The 12481-nt window shown below is 38.2% G+C and overlaps 1 protein-coding gene across 1 annotated transcript in view; it reads left to right on the forward strand.

Moving 5' to 3' along the window:
• Positions 1-1220: 1220 nt before the first annotated feature.
• The window catches only part of LOC109466005 (nucleoporin NUP188 homolog), a 23014-nt gene continuing 11753 nt past the window's right edge, over positions 1221-12481 (forward strand). The window contains 17 exon segments of the mRNA XM_019763523.1: positions 1221-1259; positions 1612-1666; positions 2112-2185; positions 2344-2428; positions 2636-2716; positions 2924-3061; positions 3263-3313; positions 3618-3686; positions 4231-4317; positions 4432-4508; positions 4724-4835; positions 5141-5341; positions 5680-5835; positions 6248-6367; positions 6607-6736; positions 6880-6933; positions 7105-7200. Of these exon segments, the coding sequence (XP_019619082.1) occupies positions 1243-1259; positions 1612-1666; positions 2112-2185; positions 2344-2428; positions 2636-2716; positions 2924-3061; positions 3263-3313; positions 3618-3686; positions 4231-4317; positions 4432-4508; positions 4724-4835; positions 5141-5341; positions 5680-5835; positions 6248-6367; positions 6607-6736; positions 6880-6933; positions 7105-7200 (1603 nt within the window). The 5' untranslated portion in view covers positions 1221-1242.

Here is a 12481-nt window from a genome sequence, read left to right on the forward strand (position 1 = left end):
AGAATATTAGATCCCAGCTTTAATACAAACTGTAGACTATAGATTCCAGAATATGTATTTTGAGCATGCTGCATATCATTCATGTATCATTGATATTTGTACTGATTGTATTCATAATCCCAACAGCTTGATAATCTAAAAAGACTATTAGTAAGACTATATCCTGTGACAGGTGTGTTTTCCCCCAAAAGTCTGTGGAATCCATATTTGTTTTCATCATCGTTTTAGCCATTGAAGTAAATCTAGTAGAATCAAAGAAATCAAATTATGTTTGTCGACATGTTTTTCTGCTGTAGGAAAATGTTAATGTTGTATCAGAAATGATATGATTTGTACATATGGTTCAACTTCTTAAAACATGCAAAAGTGTTGACGACTTGGTTGCATTTGATAATGGTGGTAGGGACTTTAAATCAGTGATGGTTTTTAAAGTTATTGGCAAGAAAATTATCTCAGCAACTGTAAAACACTCTTCTGCAAATGTAAAATGCGGCCCAAAGTTGTGTTCTGCAAAGTATAACCATAACATGTAATCCATACGGATGCCAAGTAAACAAACAAACAAACAAATAACAAACAAACACGCCCATAAGTTGACAAGACTGATCACCACATTTTCCATCAACATTTTCGTAACAGTGACCGTTCCAATTCTCATGTACGTATGGTCCAAATTAGGAGGTAAACAGGACATAAAAACAAAACACACGCTGTAGGCTGGGCCGCCATGGGCTTGAGAGTTGATCAAGCATGCAGAACACCGCCCGGGAAGGGTGGGGGGCGGACAACAACAACGGATACAACTCTTACATCCGCATTTGGGACCATCCCGAGGTCCGTATACCCCCTAATAGATAGAAAATAAAACTTTCTACGGAACCTGTGGAAGAGTATTGCATGGAAACCTATATTTATCGTGAAAATTTAAATCTCTGCTCCCATACTCACATTCCCGCCGCCATACCAGCTTCAGGTCAGAGGTGAAGCCATTCTGAGGGATGCCATTAATGGCACAGTCCATTCTAAAATCTAGGTTGAACAGTATTTATTTCAAAAATTAGAATTTGTTGATTAGTGCTTGAGTTGATAACAATTTATATAGATATAGAAAGTGACTAGATTTAAATTCTCTCCTTTATACATTTATTAAATTGTGTGATTTTTATTGTGTGTAAATAGTTAAAACATAAACATCCTCTCCCTACATTCGTATTTAGAATAGTCCATAGCGGTAAACTCAAAATGGCGGCCTTAGTCGGGTGAGTTGGTAAAATCAAGCGTTTTTCCGTTGATTTAGAAGCTAAAAGATATCTTTTAGCTGTGAGGTTGGTCAGATTTGGTAGAAATATACGTTATTAAGTCGGTGTGTAAGTTTAGAGTTTGTGGATAGCTTCTATACCGAGTAATTTTAATCAAACCACCGAGTTCACGTGTTCGGGCAGATTTGGTTTCGAGCTGACAAGTGAGATCATGATTAAAATGTTTTATATCTAACAATTGTGATACATGAAGATTAACTCGGAAGGTTATGGAAAAATTCTTGGTATGTTGGGTGTATGTTGGGCACTGCTAACTCTTGCCCTAAGCCTAAGGTCCTTCTCTTGTCCTCAGGTCTGGCCGTGAACTTTGGCAGATCATCACTGGACAGTCTTTCCTACGCAGCCAGGTATGAAGTAGATGATACACGCACTATGGTTTATAGCAAGGAGGTCGACCTTGTTTATAGTGACAAATGCATTTGTCGATGTAACAATAGATAAGATCATAAAGAAGAAAAGTATTAGGATCCCCTGAAAAATCTGATCAGAATGTATGTCACAAACATAATAAATTTGTACCTTTCACTTCTTGTGTTCAGTCTATCTATCTTAGTTTCTTGTAACCCTTTCAGTTGACACTTGACAGTGCATTACTGTATAGCTTTGTTCATATATATCTACGTAGTACATAGAACTGGTGAAATGTATAAGAAAAACAGCAACTTTCAACTGAAATACAACCCAAGATTGGAGCAGAACCAAGCAGAACATCTTATAGAAAGTGTCAATGCCTTTCAAATGCAAATGAGGCATCTTTAAGAAGTGATAAATACCCAATTACCTTCCCAATAGGACCAGATAGGGGCTGAGCTGCAGAAAAACAAACTGAGACTGCTGAATGGACTTCTCTTTTACAAACCTCCCAGGTAAGAATGGATGGCATGAATAGCCCTATTGTGACATCACAAAGAGTGGTGTTCATAGAATATCTTCTTTTTATTTGTTACATGTAAATTGTCTCAGTCAGAAATGTTGGATGCATGAAGGAAACTAATTACCAATGTCTTATCAAATGCAACTGCAGTGATGCTTCAGCTAAGTCCTTGAAAGAGAAGAAGGATGTGAAAAAGGAAGTAAAAGACTTAACCATCAGAACCAGCAAATTTTTGGTAGGTACTTTTCAGTCAAGATCACTCGTTGTTGGTTTTGTTCCTAACTTTGATTTTTTTTCACTAAGATAATGGAACAAGACAATTTGTCTCTTACAGCAGTGCAGATTTTGTTGAGATGTTGATTTAAATTAATGGCTTATCGATAAACCATTTCAAAACATAAGGTGGTATTAGCATTTCATATTGACCATTTCCACTTCTCAGGGCCTCGATGAGCTGCAGACCAACTCATTGATAGAGCTGTACCTGGCCCAGGACTTCAGGGAATCATTGGATGAGTGGGAGGTATGAAGGTTATCTTTTTTGGGTACTTTCTGCTGCAATCAATGTTCAACATTGTGTTTATACTTTTTCTTTGTCCTAGGTGGCCCATCAAACTTGCAAAGTAAAAAGTTATCTATTTGTACACTTTACCATACTTTTTGTGTAGTGGCATATGTAACCAATACAATTGCGAACTTGATTTGCCATTTGCTGTTTTTCCTGTTGCAGACTAAGTTGTCAGATGAGCGTTATGCACAGACCCTTCTTGGTAGGCTGGCCGACATCTACTATGAAGACAGGATCTACATTCTGCAGAGTATCAAACACCTGCTGAGTTACAGTACAGATGACAAGCACCCATATAAGGTACCAGATCTTCATATATGTTGATGATATACTAGTATCAGATGGTCAAATTTCTTCTTCTTCTTTGAAATCCATTCTCATCTATTGTACTGAAAAATAGAATTGTATGGGATGTAATTTATTGATTTCTACAAAGTTGTACAAAGTTATTGAAAAACGATAATTATCATCATGTAATGTTGGTCACTAATCTTTCTGCAGGAGAAGTATGACGACTGTCTTCAAATGTTTGGGGACCAACTTATCAACAAGGTATGGAACTGTTGCTAATCTTTGAAGTGAGAATAATCTTATTCTGGAAAGATTCTGTGTTATCTCCAAGCAGATCCCTATCTGTGGCAAAAAGATCGGTATCAAATTGGCCAGACAGTATCCATTAGCCAGAGAAGGTCCGCGGACACAGACGGGTGGGGGTAGCGACAAAAAACAAAACAAAACAAAAAACGGCCATATATAAAAAGGTAATGATCATTCCCCCACAACCTCTGCTTGGAGAGTAGATTCTGTGTACCTTAAATCTTTGTAGATTTTGAATTCCTTTTTATTCCCATGACAGGTTATAGAACAGTACAAAAAGGTATTTTCCAGAGAAGCACCATCAGCTGAGACTCATGGAAATACAATGGTATTCACACTGTTACTTTACTGATTTTTAAATTAGGCTCTCCTTTGGTGTAATTGGAGTCGTCTTGTCTCCCCTTTAACTTTTGGAAGATGTATTAGACTGAGTTCATATTTGGCCATGTTTAGCCATATAGACTGTCTAAAACACGGAATTTTAAAACTGTGCAAAGCTGTTCTGTTTGCACTAGTAAAACAAATGTCACCATTATGAAGTAAAGATACTTCCAGTTGATTCAAGGTTTCAGATGTCTGTCTAATGTAAGTGGTGTTTTTATCTTCTTTTTTTCAGGATGAAAAGCAAGTTGCCAAGTGGGCACTGCAATGTCTAAGAGAACAGGTGGGTTTTGGGATGTAGATGCAAATTCTTCCAGTTTTTGTACATCTTTAAAGCAAACCATTTAAGATTTTCATTACAGTATGTTATCATAATAATTAAACTGCATAAAATGGTTAACAATGCTAACATGTATGTAATGTTGGTTCTATCTTTCTATATCATGTACATGGAGACCTTTTTGTCCTCATGTATGTTTCAATGTTTACAGTGTGAACTACTGGAAATAGTGTTCCTGTACTACAAAGAGTATGAGATGCATCCGACCAGACTGCTGGAGTTTGCTAGACTGTTTAAGGTAAGTGCAAGAAATCATAAGTCTAATGATACATGTATTCATGTATTGTTCTTTGATGACTGTTTTGTTCCAAAACAAGTCATTGCTGATTGGTTATTGACTATGTCCCTACAGTCCCAAGGGTTTGGCTGCAGACAGACCAACAAACACCACTTCAGTCCAGGAGCAGAAGTCTTTGTCACAAGACTAGGGTAAGTGAAAATAACTGACAGAGGCAATATCTACTTGCATATGACAGCATATAATTTAGAAAGTTTTTCAACAAGCATGCAAGATAGATGTGTGCTCATGACGCATTTAACATTTGGACATGTATAAAAAATATGATTCAACTAGACTAGATTCTGTATTGTGTCATACACATGACTGGCTTTGATTGTCATTTTTACCTTGCTATTTTTTGTAGTTTCCTGAGTTCATTAATTCTGATAGAAGGACTGGACCTGGAGTATCTACAGGAGACACCTGCCTCTGCAGTACCACATCATCCCATTCCTCAGGACCAGGACACATTCAGGGTATAGAAGCAACTTAGACTCTTCTCTACAAAGCAAATTATCAAGAAAAATGAAGATATGATATAGCTAGGGCTTTCATGTTAGAGTGGACTGCCAATATGATCATTGAAATACCTTTTGTATTATGTATATTATGTATGTGAGATGAGATTTCAAATCATGTCTAAAAAGACTTGCCAGACTTTCAGTAAGAAACCAATGTGAATGATAGCACTATCAGGTATTTAATTTCATTGCTAGTATATGTACATTGTTTGTGTATAACGTGTACATTTGTAATTGTTTTGAATGCTTCATTCCTTTAGGCTTTGGACCGTCTCATTACTGGTTGGGGGGACAACCCCCACCACGCACCGGTTCTGTTAGGGTGGGCGGCACTACGGTTTGTGGCCCTACCAGACGACACCAGTCCTACCACCAGGAAGCTGGGTTCAGCAGCCCTGAATATTGGAGTCTTCCAATATCTGGCTGGTCTGCTGAATACTGAACCATTTTCTGGGCAAACAGTAAGTGTGTAAGATCAGATGAAGTTATTCACATGTACATGTATATGCAACATTCTTATGTACATGTACTTAAACATGGATAAAGATAAAGGTAGATCTCAAGCACAGATTCTTCCATGTATAAAAAAGCATACTTGGTAGGACACATACACATACACATGTACATGTACATGAATTGAAAACAGAATGTCAGCTGCCATTTTCTACCTGCACAACTTAGTTACTTTTATCACATTTTGACTAATATGACAAGCAAATTTCTCCTGACTGTTGTAATTGGTCATTGATTGACTGACTGATTGATTGGTTGATAGATTGGTTGATTGACACTTCTGCAGGTGTTAGCTGGCGTGGCGAGGCTGATTGTACGAGGCCTGCTGTCCACCGTGCTGTCCATGTTCCACGAGGACACTCTGGGTGGGATCCATGACCTCATCTCCGTGGTTACCCCCGTCCTGGAGCAGAAACAGCTCTGTAGACTCTTCTGGGAGTCTGTAAGTTTGTCATGTGCCTTGGATTATAACTAAATACCGGGGCAGAATCATACAGTATTCTGAGTAGAATTACATTTTTGTCATAATTGGGGGATGACATTTAGACCATGGATAGTCTTGCTGTATTTTTATAGCAGATGCCACAAAGGAGATACTCCCATTGACATCCCCCGGTATCCCATTTTTATTAGGTAGAGGAGCTACTGGTAGCTATATAGTTTTGTCAAATGGATGATCATGTCTTATACAGTCATGCATGTCTGTAGACAGGATTCTTCATGCTTGGCTGAATGGGAAAAACACAATCTAAGGGATCATCCTTATGTGGCCACAACGTTCAGGTGGTCCTTATGTTGAGTGGTCACTAGTACAGGTTTGACTATGATTGTTTTGTGTTTGTTTATTTGTACAGGACCAGACATCAGGGCTGGGTGTACTGCTTCAGTCTGCCTGTAGCAGGTTTCCCCTGGAGTTCTCCCCACTATTGAAACTTCTGACAGCCCTGGCAGTTGATAGGGAAACTACAGACAGGGTCAGTACAGTGGAAACACTTGGGCACACTTTTTACTGGGAAACAGACTGAGAATTCTTCAACTTAAACAATTAAATTTGCAGTATGATCTTCTTAATGTATTAACAAATTTTGGATAGTACAAGTACACTGGTAAGGTACCAAGAGAAGGCTTAGGATACCTTTAGTGATACCGTTCACACTGTTTCATCCAGTAGCTTTACTCAATACTTTATAATGTGTCTTTGCTTTCTTTACAGGTATATGAGTTCATGAGCTGTCTGCCAGGCTATACTGAGTTGTTAGAGGAGAATAAACCAGGTGATATCCAAGGGTCTGCCAGTGGTACAATCTGGACACTACTGAGGCATAAAGGTCTCTACAGGACAAGTGAGTAGACAGGATATTTTTGTATGTGTTTGTGTGTCACTGTGTGTGTGTGTGTCTGTGTGTGCACATCTGTGTGTTGTGTGTTTGCTACATGTAATTACTTGTATTTGCAGCATTGTCCCATTTTGTACATTTTTACACAGGTGCAGGTCTTGTCATCCCAGCTGGCACTCAAGGGGAAATCATCAACACACAAGGTAATTCCATGGAGTATTTAAAGCAGGTTTTCTATTGAAATACAAACATTGGGATTCTAGAGTTTTCATTTACTGCCTAAGAAATAGTTTTAAAAAACTATCCCAAGGAGACCCTGTGTTCACCTGTAGTATAGATTGGCTGACAATGACAGATACACATTGTCTTCTCAGGTCCCCCTGTTGTGCGTTGGGAGTACAACTTCAATGGCTGGACTCTGTGCTCGTGTGAGCTGGACAACTTCCTACAGTATTCAGCTGGGGGATTTGGTAAGTTTTACTGACATGTTTTTCTTATGATATTGTAGCACCATTGAAACTTGGTGACTTGTGAAATTTTAAGCCACATTGCTCTTTTTGTCACCTCAATATTGTGTACGAGTTGGCCCTCCTTCTTTGACTTCTCTGTCAGCCATCCTGACAACTTAAAGTACATTTTACAATATACATGTATTGGACCATGAAGCTCACTCAAGTTCCTCTTGATTTATCTTTTATTTATTATTGATGAACATTATTTGTGATAGTATATAAAATATATGTGATAGTATATAGATATTATGTACACAACAGCAAGCAACAACCCTGTATGAGTTAGTAACAACTAAATACCAAACACATACTGCTAATCTAGTTGTATGGGTACCGGGTAATAGGAATTGTACATGTATGTCTGGAGCTTGCTTGATACAGCAATTACAAAATCTAGGAGCTTGTAGGTCCTTGTCTTTACACTCACTGAAATGATAGGAACAATGTAGCCTTGCACACTGTAGATGTACAAGCATAAAATTCAGGAATATACATTTTGTATATGAATGTTTCGATTGTGATGTAAACATTGGCACATGTATTTTAAAGGCACTGGTTGATGAAATCAACTTTGATTTCTTCATGTATATAAGAAGTACTCAGTAATCCATTATAAAGAAAACAATGTCAACCTTAATAAATCCATAATCTACATGTACAAGTTAAGTCAAATGAGTATAAAATAGAATTAACAATCATTACGTATACTAAACTTAGCTATCATGGCTTTCATGGAAAATTACGGAATGGGGATTTGGAAGCGCCCTTTAAACAACCATGTACATTTTGTAATGTGGCAGTCTTAAACTTTAAAGCTACATTTGTACTTTTGATTTCAATGTGAACCGTGATGTTTGCAGGATAGAAGTTTGGTTGGGAATTACTAGAAGTTAAGGGGGCGTTTGCAGACTTTAGGGTGGTCGGCAGGATTAGAAACGTTCAGGGATTTCAACTTGGTTATGAGTAAGTCATGTATTTGTAAACCGTAAGAAAGCCATTAGCCTGGATGCCAGACCCATAATGCAAGACGATATTAATCCAGGCAGCAGGGGGCAATGTGCCTTACTCTACCAGTAATTACCTTACCAACACACTGGCCAACTTGGCATGGATGCCATAATTGGATTAGAGAAGTTACATGATGTACATGTATTTAGGAGGGAGTGGTTTTGTCTTATTCTTAAGAACCATGCTACTCTGCATATACTCTGCACATGGGTCTATCTGACATCTTGGATAGGTACATGTAGTTGTGGCCTATTCGGTTGTGGCCTAGTCGGTTGTGGCCTATTCGGTTGTACCCTATACAGTTGTTGCCTCCACCTATCGTTTGGTGTCTGAGTGACAGTCTCAATGGTTGGAGGCAAGGTTGAGCAATGGCTCGTAATGCATGTCACTGGATAGGGATAATCATCGAAGAACAGCTTGTGCCTGAGTGTTGTACAGCAGAAGGGACTGTACTTGAATTTCTTGTTCATCTCCCTACTGACTGTAGCCATCATACTCATCAGGTCTTGAGATTTTCCATCTTCCTTTAACACTTTTGCTAGAACATCGACAAAGTGAGCCCCATCCTCCCCCCTGTATGACAAGTACCCTGGCACTGTGGCTAGAGCTAGCAAGAAATCAGCCTCTGTTGAGAGGTATGCCAGGATAGGTGAGGGTGACGCATCAGAATGAGCTTCTTTTTCTGAAGTTTGGTCCTTATCCCCCTGACATGCACTGATAAAGAACAGCTTGGGTTTACCCATAAGAGTGGGACATTGCTTCCCTTTAAAGAGGGAAAGAATATCAAGAAGTTCAGCACTAAAACCATCAGATGCAGACACTTTGCCCTGTGTCCCATGGGTCATAATGCAGCAAATGAAGAAGTCTTCTTCCTTATGGTCTCTGTTGGCCTCGTCTCGGAGGACGTTCAGCATGGTTGACAGCTCGAGGTTCTGGTGGGTCTTCACATCAATGTTGACTGGTAGGCTTTGGAAAGCCTTTGCCAGTTTTTCTAGAGTGGAAAATCATTTTATCATACACAGCTGGTATCAGGCAATGTGAAATATAGTACCAGTACATGACTAGTTAAATTCTTACCAATGTTATTTTTCTTATCTGAATGCAAAATTTCAACTTGTTTATAATATTATATATTGTAGTTTTTCTCTTCAAGTCTTGTAATTTCTCTGCAAGTAGTTGCAGGAGGGTACTTTTGAAAAAAAGCCCAGCTAGTATTAGATAGCAAATTGAATATTATGTACTTACGATGGTCTCTTTCTGCACCAGTCCTTTCTGTCATCGCTGATGTTGTGAATTGAGTGTTGTTGATGATCAGGGCACGGCCATTTTTCTCTCCACGGAATCTAGATCTAAGAAATAAATTTGTAGATTTAAAAGTATGCTTCAATTTGATTAAAATCAAAACATAATTTATCAGAATATCCAACTGCCAGAGCTTAAAATAACTCTTTACCTTCTTCTCATTTGATAGGAAGATGAGTACAGAGTCATCTGTAGAACCTGCTTAGACATAAACAAGTCGTCTATCCGACGGTTGTCCATCTGTTTTTGATTCTCTAGTTTTTTCAAGTTTGCTTCTAGCGTGCTCTTTTCTTGCTGGAGGTTGTCAATACTCTGTTGGCTTTCATGTAGCGTACTGGCAAGTTCCTTCACTTTGGCATCTAGCACACCCTGTTCTTTCTGGAGACTGTTGATGTTGTCTTGCCTTAGATACAGTGTACCTGTCATTCTCTGTGCTTTGGTTTTCAGCTTGTTATTTTCTTGCTGGAGGCTGTTGATGTTTTGCTTCCTGTCGTCAAGTGTATGCTCCAGGTCCTTCACTTTGGAATCTAGCTTGTCGTATTCTTGCTGGAGGCTGTTGATGTATTTTTGCCTCTCATACAGAGTACACTTTAAACTCTCCACTTCAGCTTCTAGCATGTCCTTTTGCTCCTGCAGACTCTTGATGTATTTTTGACTGTCGTACAGTGTACACTTTGTACTCTCCACTTCGGCTTCCAGCATGCTCCTTTCTTGCTGGAAACTGTTGATGTTTTCCTGATTTTCAGTCTCAAGAGAAGCAATTTGTTTCTTCCACCCCTCCTCTTCCTGTGCAGCTTTCTGCAGCAGCTGACTCATGTTTTCTTTGATCTGATCCATCAATGAAGGTGTTGCAGATTCAGTAACCTGTGTTGAAAATGTTTGAATTTATATAGCAATGCATTTTTGAGGTCTCAGGTGGAAAGAGGGGTACCTTTTAATCAAATTCTTCCTATAACTTATATAAACTGAAAAAGATTCATTTATAATTTTCCATTCTACATTACCTATAGTTTTAGCATGAAACTTGAATTGATTACTCTGTTAATCAAGCTGTATTATCTGTTATGAGGTAATCATTACCTTTAATATGACTGGTAAAATAGACAAAAAAATTCTATAGTTAATTATCAAATATACTAGTATGTATTTAGGATGATAGTAATAAATATCATTGTCTAACCTCTTCTTGATGAATTGTCTGCTTCCTGGCCCTAGTTTTAGTCATTATGATCATGATAATTCATTCATGAGAATAATGATTTTTACAGTGATTATTGTGTTGTCAAAACATTACCTCTTGCGTGGACAGAAGGTCCTGTTCAGACTGGGGGCCACAATGAACAGGCATTTTGCAGAAACCTGTATGATCATGAAATTGTGCAAAGTATTGTCGAGTCAAAAACAAATTGTTTCTTTTAACTGGCAGTAATGAAGAAAAAAATATCTAAACTATACAATGAGTAAATTGTGCACAAACACCACTAGTACTGAAGGCAGATAAAGCAGTTCTCTTCTAGTCTTAGGTACTGAGAAGTTTAGGCTTTTTGCACTTCACTTTTTTCTTTACCATCTAACTGACGCCTGTAAAGTCAAATATATTATAATGGTACCGGTACAAAATTGGACATGGCAAAATTTGGTAGATAGTTAGAGCTTTGATTATGTGGTATGCAGTTGTAATTGTAACTACATGTACATAGGTATAACACTAACCCCTATAAACTAGTGATTGCTTTTCCCCCCCATACATTGCTAAGTAATATAGGAGTTAGGACCGTTGAGAGTGTGCTTTACCTTTATACAAAGTCTTGCTCCAACTTCCAAGATGGCGACTTGGTCCTGGTCCCTTGTACTCTGGTGTAATTTACATGGGGGGAATCCCCAGGTTATTCCCCGCCCACCTGCAGCTAGCTCCTGCAAAAATAACTTGCCTAGACTTTTGCCTTTGCTCTTTATGTGTATCAAATAATTAAGAAAACATGTCTATTTGAGTCCTTATATCATAGTATTAGGAAGTCCTTTGAATGCATGGTGTAAACTATTGGAAAAAAACTCTTGGAAGCATCCAGGACCAAGGTGTCCTTGAATGTGTAATTACAATACATGCACTACATGTATAATTGTGCCAACATGCAGTGAGATGCTGAATTACATCTTGTTGCATAAAGCACCATTGCATGTTTAACTAAGAAGAATTAATTGAATTTTGCCATTAGAGTAGACTAGAATGTGGTTACATTAAGATTAAAAACAGGTCCAGACATTGTATCCTTGGCCTTGGTTCCTGTGTCATATGTCTGACATATCACACCTGTTGTATGTGTAACTTCTAAGTAGGGGGTCTTACTTCTCAATCTCAGCATGATACCTCAAAACTGTACCTGTCAGAGACTTCATACTGACACTTAAGCTCCTTTTCATAAAGGTTATGCTAAGGCCACACCAATTTAATTTGTTGGTTCTCGGATTCGCCTCTTCATTTTTTCCTGATTTGCAAAAAAAAAAAAAAATTCAGAATCAACTGCAAAATGCTCATATTTTGCCCTGAACAGTTGAAAACAGTCCTTTTCTTCCTAGTCGTTACAGTTATTCCATCTTTCAATGCAGTGGTATCATTAGAAGTTCAAAATTCATTGTTTAAATTTTGAACCAGCCTTTTGTGTTGACTTCATACCTCCTATCGTAGCATTTGGGGCTATAATAGGATGCCTAGATTTGTTTTTATTTTTATTTTTTTTCGCCCTGTCGCTTCATATTTTTCCTGAAAAAATCCGAGAACCAACAAATTGAATTGGTGTGGCCTAAATGGAAAATACTATCAACAGCCGGTAAACTGTATAGATTTAACCGTAACACACTGAACTTACTCACGAAATTTGCTCCAGGCACTTCCCACTCCTTTATACATGACTAATCATGGAATGTTGTC

The sequence above is a fragment of the Branchiostoma belcheri genome, unplaced genomic scaffold (assembly GCF_001625305.1).
Source record: "Branchiostoma belcheri isolate BF01 breed outbred unplaced genomic scaffold, Haploidv18h27 scaffold16, whole genome shotgun sequence".
NCBI classification, from domain to species: domain Eukaryota; kingdom Metazoa; phylum Chordata; class Leptocardii; order Amphioxiformes; family Branchiostomatidae; genus Branchiostoma; species Branchiostoma belcheri.